General features: G+C 41.3%; 1 protein-coding gene across 1 annotated transcript in view; it reads left to right on the top strand.

Moving 5' to 3' along the window:
- The window catches only part of LOC124776056 (cuticle protein-like), a 37,978-nt gene extending 12,237 nt beyond the window's left edge, over nucleotides 1-25,741 (top strand). Inside the window, exons 2-4 of the mRNA XM_047250898.1 lie at nucleotides 22,892-23,081; nucleotides 23,133-23,377; nucleotides 25,708-25,741. Of these exons, the coding sequence (XP_047106854.1) occupies nucleotides 22,892-23,081; nucleotides 23,133-23,377; nucleotides 25,708-25,741 (469 nt within the window). The remainder of the gene's footprint in view (nucleotides 1-22,891; nucleotides 23,082-23,132; nucleotides 23,378-25,707) is intronic.
- Nucleotides 25,742-25,992: the final 251 nt, after the last annotated feature.

The raw sequence follows: 25,992 nt of genomic DNA, 5'->3' as shown, positions 1-25,992 counted from the left end.
GGACCACAGACCTTGAGTAATAGTTACAGTGTGTTACATTTTAAACATGTCCTATGTCACTTGAATGATGAGTTATGAGTAATACTGAATGATGTTTCGTAATACTGCCTAAATGCTATGCCAATAATTTCTGTAAATAATATTTTTGTTATACTCTATAAATGCTATGCCAATAATTAACTCTCATTTTGAATGATGACTTCTGAATAATACTGAATAATGTTTTATAAAACGAGATGAATACTTTGTAACTGGCCAATGAGTGCCAATAATTACCGCAATCAGATGAGTTATGAAAAATGTTTTGTAATATTCAGTACTTGCTATATGTTTAGTAACTGGCCAATGAGTGCCAATGATTACTATAGTTAGATGAATTATGTAAATGCTATGCCATTAATTAACTTGAATGATCACTTCTGAATCATGCATAAAAATGGTTTGTAACTGGCCAATGAGTGCCAATATTTACTGTAATCAGATGACTTATGAATAATGTTCTGTAATACTCCATACATAGTACAGAAATGTTTAGTAACTAGGCAATGAGTGCCAACAATTACTCAAATTGGTTGATAGACTAGTGTAATTCTCAATGATGACTAGCACAAGACTTAATGTCCTTCACCTTCTGACCTAATTACCAGAAATTAATGCAGTATCCGTTTGTCCTGTCCATCCTCATGATCATGGAGCACTATATTTGGTTTTTGCACTAATTCTACTTTGATGAAAGATTATGGATTCTACAAGAATGTGCTGGTGACACATCATGCTGTCCACCACCTTGAACGATGGAGATGTTATTATGGTCCTACTGTTTGGTGTACCTAATGTACTACCAAAATGATAACATTGAATATTAATACAACATTTCATTGTCTTGGCTACACTGATTAATACTTCAGGGAAGAGAACTTCAGATTGTCTCACTCGGTGTTGTGCTTCTGTAGAAAGACATGGACTTTCAGTGCAGTTACGTGCAACCCACTGTGCTACAACCATGATGCAATCCTTCCCTTTCCCTTAATAGTTCTTGTAAAATGGTAAAAATATATACAGTGCGTGTGCACTTTATGTCATTTGTTAATATGTTTTGTACTCATTGCGTATACATTTTGTCATTTCTTGATATGTTCTGTACTCAGTGCATGTGCACTCTATTTTATTTCATGTTCTGCACTTATATATATGTATACACTCTGTGACTGTAGACTTAGTTAATTAAGTAGATTATAGAAAAATTTGTTGCTCATGGCAAGTCCAAATGACTCTCCATCGCTGCCAAATTTTTGCCCCCTCAGTGGAGGGTTACGTAAGAGGTCCGAGCAGATGTAATTTCGATGTATTGCTCATGCGCTGCCTGCGATATGCAAGGTATAAGAGAATCTCTGACCAGAGAGCAGTGTTGACTGCAGTAGGAACTGTGTAGCTGTAGCAGTAAGTTGTTGCTAGTGAACAGTCTGCTCTGGTCTGGTCTGGTGTATCGTGTTGGCTGGGCCGGTCGCGGTGCAGCGATGCCGGAGCCTGAGTATTATTGTATAAGGTAAAAAGCAGCCTCGCCCATATGTAGTAATGTTATCTCAACTCCCATGCAAATGTTTTAAAAATCTCGTAATAATAATCTTTCTCATAAAAAAGTAACTTTTAACAATCATTCATTTCAATTTAAAGAATTTACTAATTTCTCCAATCCATGATCATCCCGATTATTGCAAAAGAAAAATCAGTTGCTTCCTTTCATAAATGACAAATCTATCGGCCAGCATTGCACAAGGCTGTGCCAGAAAAATTTATTGTAAGAGCAGATATATATGCGTTATCCGGCGATTTCATTGAGGTAAGAATTTTTCTCCTTTTTTATTCAGAATGATCTTTCAGGGCCATGACGCAGCACTGCTGACGTCTAAAATCTACCAGGTTAAATTCACAGTCAATTATTGAAAAGTTATGAGTGAGCGACAATTTAATTGAGAGGTTAGTTACATTGTATTATTACCAGGTTACGGAAATTATTTTTGTTGGGACGTTACACTGGATGTGAACTACATAATTATAATTATTTACTGTTGAGAGGTTTAGGAATTTTTCTGTTTTGAGGTTACACTAAATGTGAATGAATTTTGTGGGGAGACTTAATGTGAATAAAATTTTGTTGGGAGGTTACGGAAAAGAATTTTGTGGGAAGGTTAAATGGGAAATAATTTTTGTGGGGAGGTTACAACGCGTCTCGGTCACCTCTTGTTCGCATTGACGGCACTTTGAACAGTGGACGTTACATTTCAGATGTGTTGCGACCTGCAGCAAGATAATGCACGACCGCATGTTGCAGGTCCTGTACGGGCCTTTCTGGATACAGAAAATGTTCGACTGCTGCCCTGGCCATCACATTCTCCACATGTCTCACCAACTGAAAACGTCTGGTCAATGGTGGCCGAGCAACGGGCTCGTCACAATACGCCAGTCACTACCTGAACACGCCATCCAAGCTCTGTTTGACTCAATGCCCAGGTGTATCAAGGCCGTTATTATGGCCAGAGGTGGTTGTTCTGGGTACTGATTTCTCAGGATCTATGCACCCAAACTGCGTGAAAATATAATGACGTGTCAGTTCTAGTATAACATACTTGTCCAATGAATACCCGTTTATCATCTGCATTTCTTCTTGGTGTAGCAATTTTAATGGCCAGTAGTGTATTAGTGATTACGTTTTGTGGTGCCACAAGCAGCTCTTAGCACGTGCCGGACCGCCATATGTCTCCTTTGTTAATGCCATCACCCACTGTTTTTGCATTAACGGGCGACTGGAATGACACCTGGAGGCGCAGTCCTGAAACTTGAGAACACGGTGCGAGGTTTGAAGAGTTCCCGGGGATAAATCAGTCAATGGATTCGAAATTATTTACTGTTACTTTTAGGTAACTACTTTAGAATAACGCTCTACAATAATTTTAACAAATAAAGTTGAACGAGGGCTGCAATAGGCGTACATTAAAATCTCAAAACAATAATGGAAAATGTGATTTCTCAGTATCAACTGAAAAGCAATTCCACAACAGCTCATTATTTCATTTTCGTAGCAACAGATTAATAAAGTCTGGTCTGTCCGTTTCACGTTGACTAACTTTGTTCAGCGTACGTGCATCTATCACGGTTCTGACACTACTTTCACTTTTTCCTACGATGATCAGGGATTTGTTATAGAGACTGGTACTCCTCTCTATAACATTCCATTCCAGCATTCGATCTGGTTTTTGTTGTACAGCCACCTTTTTTGGACACTGGTACCACGTGCAATCGTTGAAAGAACGGGGCATTACATAATTTGCATTGATATCCATTAACAAGCCCCGGTTTATTCGAAAACACGTTTTTATTTTTCATAATTATGTTACATAAATCTTGTAGCATTTGGCACACCGACCACAATACTAATCGTCCTTCGAACTATTGTCAAATTTAGATTTCGCATACTGTAGTATTCCATATTTCTGCCTAAACCAATCCCATCAGGTCAAATAACAATGTGAGTAGGTTGCTATTGGCAGTAGTAGGGTAAAGGGAGGGCATCAGCGCAATTTTGGTATGAAATTGATATCAAATTGATATGCAAATTAATTAAATTGTTCAATTAATTACCCCCACCCCCAACCGCCACTCCCAAGCCCAGATGATGTCATCTGTTTTCCTCAACCTTCACATGAGTCCCCATCTCACCCCCTGCCCCTTCCACCACCACCATTTCCCCCTCACCTCCTACCCTATTGGCGGGAATTGCTTATTTTGGTGGGAATTTCGAATTTTGGTGGGAGTTTCTTTGTCCCAGAACTATGATGACATCACCTGGGAAATGGCGGAAAAATTAAAAATGGTGGTGTCCTTTCCGGAACCCGAACCCTGGTCCTTCTCGATGGAGAGCCCAAGTGCACCTCCCAACACATGGAAACTGCCTCGATGCAGGAGATGAAGGTTACTTTACGTTAGTGTACTTTGAAACTTCCAGGCAGATTAACACTGTGTCCCGAGTTCGAGTCTCGGTCCGGCACACAGTTTTAATCTGCCAGGGCCAGGAAGTTTCATATCAGTGCACACTCCGCTGTAGAGTGAAAATTTCATTTTAGTGTACTTTATTTATTTTAGTTGCGAAACAGAAGTAAAGATAGGTCCCAATTACACAACTATATGCTAGCGTTACGCAAGGAGAGTCTAAAATCGCAATACAGCTCAAAAACTGACGATACCATGCAAATGGTGTCATCCTGCCGGGGAAAAATTTCACAGTACAACTCGTAACTAGCAGATGTACTCGGGCTCCACCCTTCACCTACAAGCTGGCGGGAAAAATGGATAGAGTGGGAGGTAATATCTTTATTTTTGTTTGGCGGTAATTGAATTCAACTGAGGAGATGCTGCACAGAGAGGAATTTAATAAGTGTATTACCTGTAACCATACAGCTGAGGGCTCTGTCTGTCGCTTTTTGATGTCAGAGTTCGCTACAGGTGCCTGCTTGACAATCACCTTGCAGCCCGAATAATTGAAGCCAATACACACTACCACAACTAATAGAAAATACTTCACTGGTCTAATTACACATCGAAATTGTCGTTAAAATCTCGTTGTCAACGAGTCGTAATGCAACAAATGTACTGGGGAAAATTGTCGATCCAAAAGATTGCAGAGGGAGCTGTATTTGCAGCTATGCCCTCCTCGATGGGTGATTACAAACTAATCATCTTAGAGGCTGTCTTACCCTCCCCCTACCACTCCTCATCCCTACCTCTCCTCCCCGTATGAAGGGATAGAAGCCTTTTCTATTTGCCGCTGGTGGTTCTTAAAGAGACCCATCTAGCGGCATTGATCTACTGTCTCCAGTCTGCAGAAATCAGTCACAGATAGACGAAAGAAAAGCAGAGGACGCTTCATGAAATCTATTAAATGTATATCTCGGAACCACTGGACCCCCTGGAATAACAGCAAAATTCCAGGGAACTCAACAGAGACACCAAAGTATACCAGACGACGTTTTATGTCTGAGCAATTAGGTTATCTATATATTTCTAAGACACTGAGCATAGTGCAGAATTTACGATTACGTCTGACCATCTTCACCTGAGTGGAAGGGCGTCAGATAATATTCTCCCATTCATAGTATAAACTCGTCAATTGACCGATCCCTCCCACATTGTCCTTGAATAACACTCCCTGCAACACCAATCACCCACGGCATCCATCCAAACGCACAAGATCTCTCCAGGCATGTGCGTGTCGAGGAGGGTAGCACCTATTGTCCGTGTATAGTGGATATGAGAGTGTTGCAGTGATATAATAGACGGTTAAGAAGAAACGTGTGGTTTATAAGTGGTGGAGCTCTGAACGGATGGAATCTGAAACATTTCACGTTAATCAACCTTGCTATCAACTCTGAAGTATTATTCCACTGTCCGGAGTCAGTATCAGGAAGATATCACAATGAGAGAAATGATTGTAGAGTATAAACACGCGCTACCATGGTTACACGGATCTGTACCTACGTTCTCTGTATTGTTAAAGCCATACGGTTTGCGAAGTATTTATTAGTAGTCAGAATGCAATGCTCTTAATACTCTAAAGTAGGATGTATTTGTCCAACATCAGACGCACAACCAACGCGCAAGTTGCCTACTCCAACCACTATGGTGACAAACTTTAAAATGATAAAACTACTTCCTTCTACATCTGGTGCCCCAGGAAGGCATCGTCAGTGTATATCCGCCGCTCGAACTGCTTGTAAACCAACTAAAACGAAGTCAGGAGACTGTCGTTCTGTCTCTTTGGAAATTAATGGATATTTTACATCTTTTTAAGTCGGGAACGTACGCACCCTCAATCACACTTCCTGCATCAGTCGTGCTTATCGTTAGTAGTAGTAGTAGTAGTAGTAGTAGTAGTATAGGGTTTGACAGAAGCGGCTATGTCTTACTAGGAAACAGAGCGAGCAAAAACCGACATGAATATTTTCGATAGTTGATACCCTGAGGTACCTCCCACGCTCTGCTGCAGGAAAATGCACAAGAAGAAGGAGAAACTCATTACAAGGGAGTAAGCGCCACGATCAGTAGCCAGAGAAGGTGTAACAGTCTTATTGCTGTTTACAGTAGCATCACCACAGCTCTGGCAGCATTCCTCTTGCACAAAGAAGTTCTGGCCTTATGTCAGTTTTGCTCATGTGTAGATTAATATGGCAAATCGTCCTAACGCCACGTCTCTCGAGTACACCCCCCTCTCCCCCATCTATTAAAGGTGATATATGTGACATGGGTCCACTCTTCTACAGAACACTCTAGGGAATGGCTTAAGTCTGATAAATGCATTGGTTTTCTCTTTAATGCTTAAGAAATAACACTGTTTGTGAGTACTAACCGTAATTAGATAATATCTATAATCGACTACACCTGTGAGAACACAGTTATGGATTTGGATGCACATATTTTGTTTGATTTAATATTGCGCTTCTGTGTAGTACTTACGTCGCCTTTGTTGAAGTATATGATACGAAAGCCCGCGTAGTTTACAGGGGGAGGATTATAGATGACTCATACAGGCGGCGGGAATATCGCTGATCGAGCCACGCGGCTCATGGCTCTGTATCTTTCCCAACATTCAAGTCACTGGATGTCTGAACCAAGAATGCGTAATTACAAGTTGCTGCAATGAAGTACAAAATCTGAAATCAATTACCTGGAATTAAATCCTCTTCTATTACTCATAAAAATAATGAAATATTCTTCTCAAAATGTTTGAATCTCTTTACTCATTTCAAATAATGCGCTTCCTCAAACTGCAACAATTATCTACAGCCCCATATCACAAACACTCGGCCTCTCCGGCCAGAATTTTGCAGAGTGAGATTTGTAATTGACAAAGGTTAAACTGCAAAATTCGTTAACGAGTTAAAATGTTCTAAGTACTACAGTTATGATGGAGAAAGTACGTAAGTCCAAATAATACAATAACAATAGTGATTACAAAAGGAAGATATCATTGTGCACAGACGCATCAACATAGTCGTAAACTTGTGTCCATAAAATACAATTTAACAAATGTGAAAGTCTTTGCGACATAGAAATGCCACGGTTAGCCTTTTATCTTTTCTTGTTATAAGTTCTTCCTAGTTTGTTTTCATAACACTAGGAGCTGCAAGAAAAACACACTACACATAGTCTGTGAAATTTCTTGCTAGAAACTAGTTTTGCACTGCACTAGTTTTTGTAGTGTCTTGAGTAAAGAGTACTGTCGTCGGTAAAATACATGCAGTAGAATTCGGCAGTATCATGACTTTGCTGCACCAAAGTCTTGTAGAATTGTTTCTTGAAGTGATCATTGTCGAAGACTAAGTGTCACATACAAATTGCTTTCATTCCACTGACATCGACAACCGTAGCGCAGGCAGATTACTTCATGTATGAGTAGGCTAGGAGCAGATTCAGAGGAAATTGTATCGGTCTATTACAATTCTCCGCTGACAACTCAAAGCAAAATATATCTCACAAACAGGCCACTGAGCGTAAAGTTCCATGTTTGAGACAAAAGTATTTTTATTTTTTCAGTGCAATTGTAGAGAGCTATGCTGTCTCTGTTGTGAAAACTTAAATGTGTCCAAGCATAAAGAATTACATAGACGTAAATGTTGTAACATATTACATATGTGGGCAAAGCCAAAGAATTACATAGACGTAAATGTTGTAACATATTACATATGTGGGCAAACATAAAAGTTCAGAAACAGTCAACAGTGCTTAGTCAGAGTTTCACAAATCCTAAGGCGAAACAAATGATATATCCCGCAAGCAGTACACAGAAAAAATGTAAGTTCGTTCCATAATAGTCCAAGTAAATAAGCATTGACGTTCAATGATATCATCAGCGAAAAAAAGCATGTGATAAGTCTCAATTACAAAAAAAAAAAATGTATCTGCCTCATACAGTCATGAATTAATGTTTTCTGAATTAACGTTTTTCTGCTTAAAACTATCTTACATACTGTCAAACAAATCTGTAATAACTGATCTAAGAACTACTACTTTCTCCAGTGCCAGTTCGCCTAACTACTGGTAAGGAAAGTGGTTGAAAAAGGAGGAAAATGACTCATTTTGTTGAGCACAGCATGCCATTTGTTCCTGTTGAAAGAAATATATTATTATGGAGTCAGTCGTCAGCCTGTCAAACACAACATAAGGAATGTTTGTGGCCACAACGGTATCTAATCTACGTATGTACTGACGAAGAAATCTTATCAACTGATCTAAGTAGTATCTGTTTAATGTACTCCAAATATATGGCATGCAGAGGATACACAATAAAGAGCTGGTGTACAAATATAACTGCCAAACATCATGCAATAACTAGAAATCATGTGAAGCAAAGTGGTGTTGACCTACTGAGAAAAGCAACTGTAAAATTAGGAATCTGCCATAACCAGAATGAACTAACTGTAATCTAGAGACAAAAAAAAATTGTTTGGAACATCATGACAAATCAAATGCAGCATCCTCTCCACGATCTTATCAACAACTTCCTTTCTCAATGCATACGAAATCCCTTTCTCAGAAAAACAAAAAATTATTAACCTGAAAAATTACGAAGCGTGCATAGTAAGCAAATCACAAGTTACCTAACCATATTCGCATCTTCCTATACATAATCAAAATATAGTTTAAAAATATATCACATAAAGCCACTTAAGTGTATCAAAATGAAATCTCCATAACATGATGTCATATCCACCAATAAAATTGCTCCAGTACGTCATCATTCCACTTCAGATTAATATAAATCTGCCTAAAACGTTTCGTGACTTTGCTCAGAAATGCCGCCTTTGCCATAATTGGACTCAGTAGTCCATGCTGAAAATAGTGAATTCTTCCTTGTAACTCAGCATAAAGATACCAGCGCCTGTCAACAAAAGTTGGGGAATTTGTTTGCGAATGCTTAGTAAGGCACTCACCAAAATTTCAGCCATTTTGGACGCATAGCTGATGTTTAACAGTAGTTTCGGTGAGTCGATGCGAGTGTTTTTGGAAAATGGACAAAGTCTAGTATCGAGCTGTCATTAGATTTTTGTTTTTGCTAGGCAGTACGCCTATGCAAATTAAACACGAATTGGATGCTGTGGAGGGGGACTCTGCACCATCATTTATCAGCGAGAAATTCTGGGCAGCCGATTTTAAGTATGGCGGTACCTGTTTGGGTGACGTTGAATGTTCGGGACGGCCAAAAATGCAACCACTGACAACAAAATTGCTCAAGTTCACGAAATAGTGCTAGATAAAAAGGAAAAAGATATTACAGGACCCCATTACACGACACTGCTTGAAACGCTGAAAGCGGAAATTGAGGAAAAACGCTTCCATTTGCAAAAGGAAAAGTAGCTGTTTCAGCAAGACAACGCGCTATGTCATACCTCAGCGGTTACCATCGCGAAAATTCGCGAATTGCGGTTTAAAACAGATTGACCACCGTCCTTACCATATCTAGCACTAAGCTAATCTTTTTTGTTCCTCGGCTAAAAGGTGAGCTCAAAAGGACAGAAATTTCGTCAAATGAAGACGCTGTCACCTTCGTTAACGGCTACACTGAAGGGGAAAAATATCGCAGCACGAAGAAGGAGTTGTGCGACAGAAATGAAAGTTTGTAGGAGTGTTTGCGCATCTGGAAGATGACGCCTATCCAAATTTCGCGCCGGTCGCATAAGATTGGCGCCAGTAGTGCCACTATGAGGGCGCAAATCAGGTTTGCTTTAAATACACACTATAATGGTAGTGAGCGTTAGTTGCCTTTGACATTCGACGTGGTGGGTTGATGTGACTCAGAATGTTTTTAAGGCGACAAGGACGCCATTAGCAATACTTCACTGACAAGGGGAGGCCGCCAATTGTGAAATTCAGATTCGATTCATACTGCGCAAAATAAAAGCTCATGACCAGAGGTGTAATGTGGCAAAGCACCAAGATGCACTTCTCAGCCGTTGTCGAGAAAATCGACAGTTAAAAGAAACCGTTGCGGTGAAAGATTCTATACGATTAATAATTTTCTACAGCGTCGTGGCGCAGCGGTAAACGCTCTGGTTCGTAATCAGAAGGTCGTCGGATCGAATCTCGCGCCATGCAACTTTTCTTTTTATTATTAGTTTTTTGTAGTTCATGTTGTTGTTGTTGTGGTCTTCAGTCCTGAGACTGGTTTGATGCAGCTCTCCATGCTACTCTATCCTGTGCAAGCTTCTTCATTTCCCAGTACCTACTGCAACCTACATCCTTCTGAATCTACTTAGTGTATTCATCTCTTGGTCTCCCTCTACGATTTTTACCCTCCACGGTGCCCTCCAATGCTAAATTTGTGATCCCTCGATGCCTCAAAACATGTCCTACCAACCGATCCCTTCTTCTAGTCAAGTTGTGCCACAAACTTCTCTTCTCCCCAATCCTATTCAATATCTCCTCATTAGTTACGTGATCTACCCACCTTATCTTCAGCATTCTTCTGTAGCACCACATTTCGAAAGCTTCTATTCTCTTCTTGTCCAAACTAGTTATCGTCCATGTTTCACTTCCATACATGGCTACACTCCATACAAATACTTTCAGAAACGACTTCCTGACACTTAAATCTATACTCGATGTTAACAAATTTCTCTTCTCGAGAAACGCTTTCCTTGCCATTGCCAGTCTACATTTTATATCCTCTCTACTTCGACCATCATCGGTTATTTTACTCCCTAAATAGCAGAACTCCTTTACTGCTTTAAGTGTCTCATTTCCTAATCTAATTCCCTCAGCATCACCCGACTTAATTTGACTACATTCTATTATCCTCGTTTTGCTTTTGTTGATGTTCATCTTATATCCTCCTTTCAAGACACAGTCCATTCCGTTCAACTGCTCTTCCAAGTCCTTTGCTGTCTCTGATAGAATTACAATGTCATCGGCGAACCTCAAAGTTTTTACTTCTTCTCCATGAATTTTAATACCTACTCCGAATTTTTCTTTTGTTTCCTTTACTGCTTGCTCAATATACAGATTGAATTACATCGGGGCAAGGCTACAACCCTGTCTCACTCCTTTACCAACCACTGCTTCCCTTTCATGCCCCTCGACTCTTACAACTGCCATCTGGTTTCTGTACAAATTGTAAATAGCCTTTCGCTCCCTGTATTTTACCCCTGCCACCTTCAGAATTTGAAAGAGAGTATTCCAGTCAACATTGTCAAAAGCTTTCTATAAGTCTACAAATGCTAGAAACGTAGGTTTGCCTTTTCTTAATCTTTCTTCTAAGATAAGTCGTAAGGTCAGTATTGCCTCACATGTTCCAACATTTCTACGGAATCCAAACTGATCTTCCCCGAGGTCCGCTTCTACCAGCTTTCCATTCGTCTGTAAAGAATTCGCGTTAGTATTTTGCAGCTGAGACTTATTAAACTGATAGTTCGGTAATTTTCACATCTGTCAACGCCTGCTTTCTTTGGGATTGGAATTATTATATTCTTCTTGAAGTCTGAGGGTATTTCGCCTGTCTCATACATCGTGCTCACCAGATGGTAGAGTTTTGTCATGACTGGCTCTCCCGAGGCCATCAGTAGTTCTAATGGAATGTTGTCTACTCCCGGGGCCTTGTTTCGACTCAGGTCTTTCAGTGCTCTGTCAAACTCTTCACGCAGTATCTTATCTCCCATTTCGTCTTCATCTACATCCTCTTCCATTTCCATAATATTGTCCTCAAGTACATCGCCCTTGTATAAACCCTCTATATACTCCTTCCACCTTTCTGCCTTCCCTTCTTTGCTTAGAACTGGGTTGCCATCTGAGCTCTTGATATTCATACAAGTGGTTCTCTTCTCTCCAAAGGTCTCTTTAATTTTCCTGTAGGCAGTATCTATCTTACCCCTAGTGAGACAAGCCTCTACATCCTTACATTTGTCCTCTAGCCATCCCTGCTTAGCCATTTTGCACTTCCTGTCGATATCATTTTTGAGACGTTTTTGTAATTCATATATATATATATATATATATATATATATATATATATATATATATATATATATATATATGAATTGCTTATGCATGTTGGTGAAGGCGGATCGCTCTCCAATTGTACCTCCTCCATTTTTCCCTTTTTTTTAACAGGGTGTACCAAAGCTCTCCCGTCCGCACTGATTTTCGACGATGTTGTAAGTTGCGCTAGGGACCGCATCTACCTTCTTTCGAAGTTAGCACGCAACTACGCTGTTATGCGGCGGCTCGTTTCGGCCCATTCAACATCTGTCCTTCAAGTGTAACGAGCGAGTAACGGAGTTTGTATTTCATACCTGCCACAGCAAATTTGTGTTCGTGGTGTCTCTATTCTAATTCGAACGTTTGACTTAACGCTATACGTATTCGTTTCGGAATATCGTTTCTACGTCTTCCGTTAACTATACGTGGATAACAGTATGAAGATATTAATAACATTTGTGAAATACAACTTTGTTTGCGGAAAACATAATGATGTTCGAAGTCGCCAGTTTTTCCACGACAAACGACTGTGAACAACATATTATATGCATAATTGTTGCAATTGATTGCCGGGAATTATATATATATATATATATATATATATATATATATATATATATATATATATATTTGAATTACAAAAAACAAATACAAAAAAAAAAAGATTGCATGGCGCGAGTTTCGATCCGGCGACCTTCGGATTACGAACCAGAACGATTACCGCTGCGCCACGACGCTGTAGAAGATTATTAATCGTAGAGAGTATTTCCCCGCAACGGTTTCTTTTAACTGTCGATTTTCTCGACAACGGCTGAGAAGTGCATCTTGGTGCTTTGCCACATTACACCTCTGGCCATGAGCTTTTATTATGCGCAGTATGAATCGAATCTGAATTTCACAATTGGCGGCCTCCCCTTGTCTGTTTGACCGAGATCGTGAAACAGGGCGATGAGGAGCTGGGCATGTTTCTTCTGCAGTATTAAAAAGAAAGACTTGGCAGGAATGTAGCCACTGTACATGGATTGCTGGCAGCGATGGTCACGACAATGTAAGTTCGAAAGAAGACCGGGCTCCGGACGGCCACGTAGCTTTACCAAGGGGGAAGACCATCGTGTTCGGCGTATGGTTATGGCTCGTCGGGTACTGCAACTGCAGCAGCAATCTGAGGAGCAGTCGGCAGAAGGATAGCTCCGAGCCAAACGCCCTGTAACGTGCTTTCCACTGACCCCACCTCCGCCATTTGGGACTTCAGTGGTGTCAAGCGAGAGCTCGTTGGAGGGTAGGGTGGAGTTCCGTTGTGTTTTCTGATGAAAGCTGGTTCTGACTTGGTGCCAGTTGAAATGTTTAATGGTTGTGACACACCAAAATCATAATAGCAAGCCGTTGGAGTTGCTACATATTTTATTACAATCAAATGCTTTATAATATCACAATCACAATAATAAATAATACAAGAGACTGCCTTACAAGGCCAGATCACTTGGACAAATAACAAATAAATTTCTTTAGCCGGAACAAGACCTATAAAACATGAAATCTGAATAGACTATGTAGATATACTCAGGTAAAGCTTTACTTAAATAGTACAAATGTTCATACAATTTCCATCACAACTCTCATTACTACCAATCAGCTGAGGAACAGATTAAGGGTAAGAACACAGATCTTTTAAGGTTTGGCTAGCCAACTTTCCTAAACAAAACTATATACAAATGACTAAAACAATTAAGGAGGTGCTTTAATTTTAACCAAACCAATCATATAACAATACCCCTAAAATTAGGTTGCTCCAATATTGCGTGTGAATTAGCTGTAGACGCGACCACAGCAAGGATTCAAATCACTACGAGAGATCCACGAGACAGAAAATGACATAGAAATGTACTCATCTTTGCACTGCAATTGAACTTCAGATGCTACAATTCCCCACCGGAAAGATGTAATCACGCAACAGTGACCACATAACCCTAGATGTAAAGGAGAGGACAGGGCCTTAAATATCTCTCCGCTCCCAGTATGCTCGCGTCGACCGCTGCCAATCATCGGTAACACAACACACATTAACGGCAGACAACATTCTAAGACATAAACTATACAATCTTATCTAGAGAGCAGGTGATCAATACAACTGAATAGAAACAAATTAACCTCCGTGAATAACTTGGCCGGTGTCAGCCCATACACTTTGATTAACAAGTTCGCTAAAAATCATGCGCTAAAGTTAAGATGACAAGAATTATCTCGGTGCACATTTACACGCCAAACTACCAAATGAATTACAAGGTAGAATAGAGGACGTATCTCGGCGTGTCTTGAATCGTCAGAGCCGGACTTACTCACTACTCAGCTACGTCTTTAACCACGCTTCATGTCGGTTGGTTGGGCGTAGCCACACTTCCTCAACTGCCGTTAAGATAGTCACGACACCGAGGTAAGTGATAAACAACTAAAACAGTTCCAAACGATTTTTAGTACACTGCTACAGGGTGTTTCAAAAATGACCGGTATATTTGAAACGGCAATGAAAACTAAACGATCAGCGATAGAAATACACCGTTTGTTGCAATATGCTTGGGACAACAGTACATTTTCAGGCGGACAAACTTTCGAAATTACAGTAGTTACAATTTTCAACAACAGATGGCGCTGCAAGTGATGTGAAAGATATAGAAGACAACGCAGTCTGTGGGTGCGCCATTCTGTACGTCGTCTTTCTGCTGTAAGCGTGTGCTGTTCACAACGTGCAAGTGTGCTGTAGACAACATGATTTATTCCTCAGAACAGGGGATTTTTCTGGTGTTGGAATTCCACCGCCTAGAACACAGTGTTGTTGCAACAAGACGAAGTTTTCAACGGAGGTTTAATGTAACCAAAGGACCGAAAAGCGATACAATAAAGGAACTGTTTGAAAAATTTCAACGGACTGGGAACGTGACGGATGAACGTGCTGGAAAGGTAGGGCGACCGCGTACGGCAACCACAGAGGGTAACGCGCAGCTAGTGCAGCAGGTGATCCAACAGCGGCCTCGTGTTTCCGTTCGCCGTGTTGCAGCTGCGGTCCAAATGACGCCAATGTCCACGTATCGTCTCATGCGCCAGAGTTTACACCTCTATCCACACAAAATTCAAACGCGGCAACCCCTCAGCGCCGCTACCATTGCTGCACGAGAGACATTCGCTAACGATATAGTGCACAGGATTGATGACGGCGATATGCATGTGGGCAGCATTTGGTTTACTGACGAAGCTTATTTTTACCTGGACGGCTTCGTCAATAAACAGAACTGGCGCATATGGGGAACCGAAAAGCCCCATGTTGCAGTCCCATCGTCCCAGCATCCTCAAAAAGTACTGGTCTGGGCCGCCATTTCTTCCAAAGGAATCATTGGCCCATTTTTAAGATCCGAAACGATTACCTCATCATGCTATCTGGACATTCTTCGTGAATTTGTGGCGGTACAAACTGCCTTAGACGACACTGCGAACACCTCGTGGTTTATGCAAGATGGTGCCCGGCCACATCGCACGGCCGACGTCTTTAATTTCCTGAATGAATATTTCGATGATCGTGTGATTGCTTTGGGCTATCCGAAACATACAGGAGGCGGCGTGGATTGGCCTCCCTATTCGCCAGACATGAACCCCTGTGACTTCTTTCTGTGGGGACACTTGAAAGACCAGGTGTACCGCCAGAATCCAGAAACAATTGAACAGCTGAAGCAGTACATCTCATCTGCATGTGAAGCTATTCCGCCAGACACGTTGTCAAAGGTTTCGGGTAATTTCATTCAGAGACTACGCCATATTATTGCTACGCATGGTGGATATGTGGAAAATATCGTACTATAGAGTTTCCCAGACCGCAGCACCATCTGTTGTTGAAAATTGTAACTACTGTAATTTCGAAAGTTTGTCTGCCTGAAAATGTACTGTTGTCCCAAGCATATTGCAACAAACGGTGTATTTCTATCGCTGCTCGTTTAGTTTTTATTGCCGTTTCAAATATACCGGTCATTTTTGAAACATCCTGTATATTCAATTAAGCCGCACGCAACCCACAGAAGCAACTCGGCGATTCCAATTCAATCCGCCGGTGTAGCTTATAACAGACTCGAAGGAGCTTGTCCTTCCGAACTCTAGGGAAACCAAATCACCATGGGCGGTGGATCTGCACTCACGACTCAACACGCCTTAGCCGCTGGTCCCGCTCCTGCCTTGTCCGGCCAAAGCCTTCTAGACAGAACGCCTATGCACAGCGGCCATATTGGCACGAGACGTCACAAACTGTTGGCCATCTTATCTATAGTCGGCAGTCATGTTGGCGTGTATGTTGTGTTGAAAGTGTGTGCCACGTGAAAGTGATACATATTTCATACAATATTCGCCTACAGCTCTTCGAAGTATGGGATACAAGTGTTGCGTTTCCTTTTGCCAGGGAAATTATAAATCCCAAGAAGGCATGAAAGTGCACATGTTTCGATTTCCCAAATGTGTGAGGTAGAGAAATCGCTGGATTGCAGCTATTCCCAGACAGTAGTTTGTGTCTACGCATCATTCAAGGGTAAGTAAATGACAAAAAATTTATAGCGTGTTATTTGTTTCCATTGCACCACATTTACCAATTGTTTTTAAAAGCACTTATGTACCATGTACCAGTATAATTTGTTTCTTAATTCTGGACAATTGCTGCGAGGTTAATACGAAGCAACTACTGTCATACAGAATAGTTATATTAATTAGCGTGGCTCGAAAATGTTTAGTATTCGTTATCATTCCTACCAGGTTATTGAGCTTCCAGTACTTTTATTTGGAAGAGCTACAGAATGATTTTGTTCAGTTTTACATATACAGCTATTCGGAAATAATTTCAATTTGAGTAAACTACCTTAGAAAATTGACTTTCAGTGTTCGACAGATTAAGCAGTGTATATAGCAGAATTTCGATGTAAGTGCATTGTGATTAAATTAACAGCACTCTGTGACACGAATTACAGTCAAGGATATAGGAGAAGCAATCTTTTCATGTTTAAGGTTCTAAAGTTCTCGAGAAACAGGGAAATAAAATATTTTTTCGTGTTTTTTGATTTATTGAACATTGTCAGGAGGTGCTCCATAAGTCGAATGATTTGAGTTTCGTTTGAGGTCAGCAAATTTTGAAGCGGAGAGGAAAATTAACGAAAATAACCAGGGAAACAAATTCTTAAATTCCGTAGGAGCTCCAGCTGCTTTATTTAAAACCGAAAACGTCTGCTTGTTATTGCAGATTGCCGATTTTTTACTGCAATAAAACGTAGCTCCTAAGGTAAAAGACAGAGTTTAAAATTACAGTTTGTATTCAAGCCTAGAAACGCGTATTTAAGGCAAATCGTCAAAACAATTTTACATCATGAAATAACATACGGCAGTTTTGTTCATTTACTTTACGCAATGATATAAATTTCCATACTTTCATTACAAGGCCACGTAGAAGAGGAAAGCACGAGAATCCCAATGCGGTCTCAGCTCTAAAGCTCGTAAAGTTCGTGTAGCTGCAGAGTGCTTAACACGAGCGTTCCGACACAGACCTGGCCATCAGTATGTGACGTCACTAGAGTGCGCGCAGGCCTGTACTATAGGTGGTGTTGGTCTGACTCGTCCTCTTGCCATCCTGCCTACATACACAGTCCGACGTGTCTCCAGCTCACCGCCGATCCCGACACACCTCCTCAGCACAGCGCACGCGCTGCCGTTAAATCCGCGCCGCCAAAGATGAGCAGAAGACAAATAAGCATCGAAGTCGACTCAAAGATCAAAATGACGATCGATGGAAACTGGCGCCAGGAACGCACCAGCTCACCAGCAGTGTTGCCAATATAGCGACTTTGTCGCTAGAAATGGCGACTTTTGCCTTCGTCTTAGCGACAAAAAAAACTTTTTAGTGACAAAAATTATTTAGCGACTAATCTGGCGACTTTTGGAGTACTGACGGCTTTTGAAGCACAAATCAAAACTATTTTGGGCCAGTATTTTCATTAACAAAACTAAGATTTTAATGATAGAATGGGTATTACACTGACTTTGTTCTATATTTACTAAGTTAAATTAAGTTCTTAGCAGATCATGTAGCATTGTTCAGCATTTTGTAAACCTAAATGTGGGAATTGCCCACAGAGTAAGAAAACCTTGACTATAGAACAATTCATTATTTATTATCCACTAGCCTGTTTTCGTCGATAGCGTATCGATCTATAATTCTTCAACTTTTGAACTCCCTTTATTTTTCGAATTGACAAAAAACATACGTAATATTGGGTACAATAAAATACATTTCATACCAGCAACCTCTAATTTTTCGAAATGTTAACTCGCAGTCAAATTATTACCACAAGCACAGTGGTAACGCAAGAATAATTCGGTGGGGGTATTTCAGACATTATTACGTTTTAAACAATGAACAATAGGACTGATATCGAGTTACCGAGTGAGTAGATAGTTTCTTGACCTCTAGTTCGCCTGCGTTTTAATGTATTTTAGTGATTATAAATTGGAGAAACTTATGTTGTGGTGGCTTACATAATGGATTTACCGCAGAAGAAGAAGCAGTACGCTCAAAAATATCGGGTTGCGTGGGAAGCAGAACCTGAATTCAATGGATGGCTGAAACCAGTCGTTGGAGACTTATCCAAGGCAAGATGTCAAGTATGTGCAACAGTTTTTTACGCTAAATTGTGTGATATTAGAAAGCATTCGAAAACTATTAAGCATAAACAAAAAACTGATTTAAAAAGAAACACAAACCACCCTACCTGTGAAAACTGTTCCTAAAACTACAGTTAGAATAGCAAGCAGAGCGGTAGACACCCATCTTTATTTATTGCTGAAAATTGTTCTAGTTTAGCTGCAGATAATTTAGGTATACTGTGCAAGAAGGTATTTTCCGCTGATGAGGGCGCTAAAAAAATGCAATTACATCGTACAAAGTGCACTAACAGTATAACTTAAGTTTTGGCTCCATATTTTACACGATTATTGGTTGAAGATATAGGTGACCAAAAATACAGTGTACTAATAGATGAACCCACAGATGTATCAATATCTAAAATTCTAGGTATCGTTATACGGTACTATAGTGTAAACAACCAAACCATTAGATCAGCATTCCTCAAACTCGCTGTAGTAGAAACTGCAGATGCAAGAAATCTGGTTGCTGTTCTTGTGCATTCTTTGAAAGATCTCAAACTTCCAATCGCTAATATGGTAGGAATTGGCACAGATAATGCTTATGCAATGGTTGGAATAAACAACGGGCTTTTCGAACAACTCAAGGGAGAATACGATTTGAAGCATTTGGTATTGATCCGTTGCATTTGTCACTCTTCAGCTTGCAGTTTCGCATGCCTCAGTGAATACCATACCTAGAAACATAGTTTCTTGTACGGGAAACCTACAATTGGTTCTCCATTTCACCCAAAAGACAAGAGGAATATAAAAAGGTTTATGAGGCAATAAATTGTGGAAAACAGCCACTAAAAATTTTGAAGGTCTGCGCAACATGTTGGCTTTCAATTGAACCAGCAATACGAAGAATTCTGGAGCAGTGGGAAGAACTAAAACTACATTTATCACTTGCCATGGTTCAAGACAATTGTTACTCGGCCGATCTTTCGTACAAGATGTATTGTGACGACTCAAACAATCTTTACATGATTTACCTCAAACATTCTTTAAAAGACGTACAAATAGCAATAAAAGCTTTTGAAGGAGAAGACAATGACCCCACTAAATTACTAGATACACTTGTATTTCTCATGCAGTCACTCGTGCAAAACATAGTTTTTTCAACTGTTGATTTGTTGACAACACCAGTTCCAGGCGAATGTATGTAAGCAAATCCGAACCTTGGCTTTATGTTTGAACAGAAATTGTCTGAGTCAAGTTTTTCTGAAGAAAATAAAGTTTATTTGAAGAAGAGATGCATCCAGTTTAGTCTGAAACTCATAAAAGAAATTCAACAAGACTGCCAAGTAACGTTACGATCCTGAAAAAAATGTCAATGCTGAATGTTGAAGAAACACTAAAAGTGAATAAAAATAATGTTGTAGCGGACGAGGCCAAAGAATTGGGTTTTAGTGGCGATTTCATAGACGGTATGCTGCAAGAATGGCATAATATCAACTCCATTAGGTGGAATAACACTACTAACACTGTTCGATTTTGGAGTGAGGTTTTGCAGTATAAAAATGCCGCAGGGGAGAATCCTTTTTCTTTGATTTCACAGCTAGCAATGACTGTTCTATGCCTACCGCATTCAAATGCAGAAGTGGAAAGAATATTAAGTTCTATGAACATTATAAAAACTAAATAACGTAGCAGATTATCGTTAAAGACAATTAATGCTTTGATCATATTGAGAGACCAGCTGAAGAAACAAAATAAAGATTGTGCATCTTTTGACATGCCGTCAGACGTATTGGAGCTTATTGGAACGAACAAAAGTTATTCTTTTGCGACAAAACCAGTCGAAATGCAACATCATCTTTTGAGCAACGTTCAACCCTCTACATGAACTACAGTTCTGTCAGAGCATGAAACAGAAGAGTCATTCGATCTTCTGAGTGACGTCGATGAATAGCACACAAACCGGGATGTATATATTTTGTAACCTAATTTGAGTTCTCGCTTTCTTTTGTTACAAATATAGTTGTATATTTCTAGTATATTTGTCTAATGTGATTGAAACAACAATTTAGGTGTTGCGTCAATTATGAAACATGTTTAATTAAACGTTAGCGTATTTTATATGTATGTTGTTGCAAACGATGCGTCATTTAATTAAGACAATATAGCAATTACGTATGAGAATTTTTATTAATATTTTATTAACCCCCCCCCACCCCACTGGCTTATTGCACCATTCACAGCACGAAAGTTTCAGCACACCCCTAGTAAAACCAGTTTTAGCGACTTTTGATATTGAATCTAGCGACACGGCCACGGCTATCAGGAAGCCAGTTGAGGGCCTGCAACCAACCAGTCTGCGTCTAGACACACTGGACCTACACCTTGAGTAATGGTGTGGGGTGCGATTTCGTGTGACAGCAGGAGCACTCTAGTGGTTGTCCGACTCCCCCTGACTGTAAATTTGTACGTCAGTCTGGTGATTCGATCTGCTGTGAAGGTATTCATGAACAGCATACAACGGTTTGTTTACCAGCAGGATAACGCTTGGCCATCTCGATCAGCAGATCGGTCTCCAATCGAGCATCATTGCACGACAGCTCCTGCTTCATCCACAAACAGGCTTTAACCGTCCCCGTGTTGACCGACCAAGCGCAACAGGGGAAACGTCCCCTTTGAAAAATTAAGAATGACTGTGCTGATAAAACCTCTTACGTTATTTGATTTTTAAACAGCTGAGCAAAATTGAACGTACTCAAACATTTCTCTCTTTACTTATTCTGATCGACACTAAACTGACACACAATATTTTTAGCGCAACGCAATCTGACCTCCAATAATCCTCACAAAAGAATGGCCCTGACTAACAATAACCTATCTCACAAAAATCTTCGTTACTCGAACTACTGCAATACAGCGAGCGCCAATACTGCCAGCTAAATAAAAGATTCTAACTACTGAAGGCACTAACTACTGATAGGCATAGTTAGCAAATGAAAGGTTTTGGTAGAGAACAAACAATGTATTTACCTTAATAGTGTTTAAAAGTCATTTTATATATATATATATATCAGTTCATGAGATCCAGTGTTACAAATTTCCTTTTTCTGACGGACACACGTCCAGGTCGACCGCTCTCAAAATTCTGCCATCTCTCTCCCCTCATCCACCTCTGCTGTCACTCTCCCCACATCCACCACTGATGGCGGCACACCTCCAACTGCGCAACGCTAAGCGCTGTTCACATCCAACTGCCCAACACTACAATAGCAAATATTCCAACAAGGCAAATCAGCCACAGACTGCACACAGCACAGTCAGTGATTTTCATACAGAGCGCTACGTGGCGTTACCAACATAAAAGCCTAAACAGCCTACTTACACAGGCATTGAACTCCACCCCACAAAGTGACATCCGCCATCTTTAAAACACAATGATTGCGCGTATGCGTGCTAGCATTCAACATTCTGGAGGTTACACCGGTTATTAATACACCAGCATTTCACATTTATAATGGCTTATCTCGCGCTTGCGTTAACCTGTGTTCTTGCATTGTCAATCAGATAAATATGTTACCTAGACAATTCCCAAAATTTCATTAGTCTACAATAAACATTTTTTTGATGTTGCGACTGTTTTTCGTCGTATTTTGCAAAGAAAGACACCATTATTCGGAGGGGTTGAAGAGAAAAAATGTTCAAATGTGTGTAAAATATTATGGGACTTAACTTAGCAGTCCCTAAGAGTACACCCTACTTAACCTAAATTATCCTAAGGATAAACACACACACCCATACCCGAGGGAGGACTCGAACCTCCGCCGGGATCAGCCGCACAGTCCATGACGCCAGCGCCCTAGACCGCTCGGCTAATCCCACGCGACGGTTAAAGAGATGGCTGGCTGAAGTGTAGAGACTTACAATGAGATTATGCTGTAAAATAAATAAATAAATAAATTTGAAGAAAAATATCTTCTTTCTTTGTTGTGTCGCAAAGTTTTCAGGATGCGCAAGTAATTTCTTAGTCCCGGCATAAAGGCTTTTTGTAGTCGAACATGAAGACTCAGCACTTGATCACAACCCTTCTGCAGATTCGCACAACGAACCAGCTTTGCTCGCACGTACTCACCTCGGAGGTCATTAAGAAAAACGGAGTAGGTGGCCGCAGATATGAGGAAGTGTACTGGTGCGCAGTTGCGACCTCCCTAAGAAATTCGCTGCCGACTGTCGTGACTGCCGCAGCGGTCATAACCATAGCGTGCGGCGGCGGCCATTACTTTCTCTGCTCGAGCCGCGTATATAAGTTGCGGGCGCCCGGCCAGCAGCCACCACAGACTGCAGCGCGCACCACCATGAGAGCCACCGTAGTCGCCCTGGCGTGCCTGCTGGCAGCCGCCCACGCTGGGCTGCTGCCCCACGCGCCGCCCCCGCCGCCGCCGCCGCCCCCGCAGCACGAGATCATCTACGACTACGTGGCGCCGGCCAGCTACCGGTTCGACTACGCGGTGCGCGACGGCCACACGGGCGACGCCAAGACGCAGTGGGAGCACCGCGACGGCGACACCGTGCGCGGCGCCTACTCGCTCGTCGACGCCGACGGCACGACGCGCATCGTCGAGTACACGGCCGACCCGCACAACGGCTTCCGCGCCGAGGTCAAGCGCCTGGGACACCCCGCGCCGCCGCCCCCGCAGCCGCCCACGCTGCCGCCCCCGCCGGCGCCCGCCCCGCACCCCTACCCCTATCACGGCTGAGCCTTCATCTGTCTACTTCTCTCCTTCTCTCTCCAATCATCTGCGGCAGCGCCTCCGGCGGTTAGTGTGTGTGCGACTGGACACGTACCAAGGGATTTCTTACGGACATTACCAAGGTTTAACGGATATGTATGATAGCGAAATGTTGCAATAAAACTCTTGTTTTTGTTAGTACTTACGTCTTGTTATTGATTTTTCACAGTTCTGTTCTTTCACGTCGGTGAAGGACTGTCTTTTTTAACATTTAATACTCTCAGTTGTCCAGTACACAAGAAGGGAGACAAATTGTTGATACCGAACTATACAGGGTTATTTCTCCTACGCATGTGCCATAAAATAACATAAGATTATACAGGTCAGGCTCAACCCATACACTGAAGAAATATTAGACACAGCACGAGCGGGATTCAGAAAGGGTAAGTCAACAACCGACCAAATATTCACACTAAGACAAATACTAGATAAGTACTCGGAGAGGAAACAGGATGCTTTCTGTAACGTTATAGTCTTCAGCAAAGCATTTGTCAGCATAGTGAGAGAGGAGATGAGGATAATGGCAGAGTGTAGGATACCGGAGAAGTTGATAAAGCTAAGTAAAATGTGTGTGATGAAATCAAAGTGTAGAGTGAAAGTACGCGGGGTGTTCTCAGAAACATTTGAGGTAAAAAGAGGAGTGAGACAGGCAGATACTTTTGTGGCGGCGTTCGTAGCGACAAACAATTCGCTGCAGAAACGGCTTACGAAGTCACCGCCACACTTTTAATAGCGGGCCGACCGGTCCGCTGGAACAGTGAACAGAAAGATGAAAACCCAAACACTCTGATTAAATAAAAGTCGGTACTTATCTTTATTAACGAAGATACAGAAACACAGTAGTGAACTCCGTGTCTACAGAAATCTGTCTAGTTCGAGTCGGAGCGGCTAGGTCAGCGTCGGCTGACGACAAACAACAACTCTGCTGCGATGAACACACAACTGACTAGCAAGTACACAATTCGGTGGCGAGTATACAACTGAGCGGCGAATACAGAACTGTCCTAGCGCTCGCGACTCCAGCGCTTAAGAACCCAGAAGCCAGCGGTGGCGCGCGCAGACTTGCGGCGATTTCCTGTCTCGCTGGCGCTGCTTATGCGGACGGCGTCCGGACTTTGATGCTGCCAACCTTTTTGGCAGCGGGCTCGGGTGGCATTACTGGCTAGGATATAACAGATACTATATCACCAATCCTGTTCAATTTAGCCCTCAACAACATCCTGAGGAGAGTAACACAAGAATCTGCAGGAGTCACCATAGAGAAAAAAATTAATGGTCTGGCTTTTGCGAATATTCTGGTGATAGGAAAGAGCATGGAAGACCTGGAGAAAATGCGAACAGTACTCACTGAATAAGTTAAAAAGTAGGTCTAAGTGTAAATGAAAATAAAACGAAGTTCAGGGCAATACGAAGAAGAACTCAGTTAGGACCAAATCATCTAACAATCACGATCCTAACAATACAGAAAAAATTGGTTCAAATGGCTCTGAGCACTATGGGACTTAACATCTATGGTCATCAGTCCCCCAGAACTTAGAACTACTTAAATCTAACTAACCTAAGGACAGCACACAACACCCAGTCATCACGAGGCAGAGAAAATCCCTGACCCCGCCGAGAATCGAACCCGGGAACCCGGGCGCGGGAATCGAGAACGCTACCACACGACCACGAGCTGCGGACGACAACACAGAAGAGGAACACATTCAATTACCTCGGTGTCAACATCATCTAACAAACCATTATAGAGCAATAGATTGTAACGAGAATTCAAGCCGGGGGAAGATGTCCACGAGCTATATATAACGTCGTAAGATCTGTTACTTTCCAGACAGGCAAAAACAAGAATATATCAGGCCATCATCAAACCAATAGTGTACAGCGCAAGCGAGATAGAAAAAGAAAACAGAAAAATAGCTCATCAGTTTTGAAAAAAAAAATTACTGGGAAAAAAATTTGGACCAGTGAAAGAAAATGACCAGTGGCGAACAAGTGACTGTTCAATAGCTTTCTTCGATTTAGTACACAAATTACAACACCTTCTAAATCTTTTACTCTAATCAAGGCTATAGAAGCATGGTGTTTTTTGAATGTACTTCTGACCAAAATGCGATTTTCGTAACTAGAGTTGGAGACTATTTTAATACTGCATTTTGGGATCTTTTGATGGTCTTTCCATACAAATTTCATCCACAATATAACAAATGTAATAAAAACAAAATCAAATCTTATTTTGCAGGGGAGAGAAGCCAATAAGGGATCGTCAGGGGTGAGGGGTCAATCCATGGGTTGGCATGATGAATAAGCTTTTTATTACAAAGCACCTAAGATTAAAACAGACATACATGTATTTGCTGCCTTTCACCCATTATTTCATCCCCTTAGGAGTTGAATTTCCAAAAACATTTTTGACGGAGAAATCAAGGAATTCGACAGTAGGAAAAGGAAGAGAAGGAAACGTAGTTGGTGAATATGGAATAGGGGTAGGGAATGAAAGAGGAAGCCGGCTGGTAGAATTTTGTAC

Source organism: Schistocerca piceifrons, chromosome 2, assembly GCF_021461385.2.
Source record: "Schistocerca piceifrons isolate TAMUIC-IGC-003096 chromosome 2, iqSchPice1.1, whole genome shotgun sequence".
Taxonomy (NCBI): Eukaryota; Metazoa; Arthropoda; class Insecta; order Orthoptera; family Acrididae; genus Schistocerca; species Schistocerca piceifrons.
Note: the sequence above shows the minus strand (reverse complement) of the source record. Positions and strands in the feature narration are given on the sequence as shown.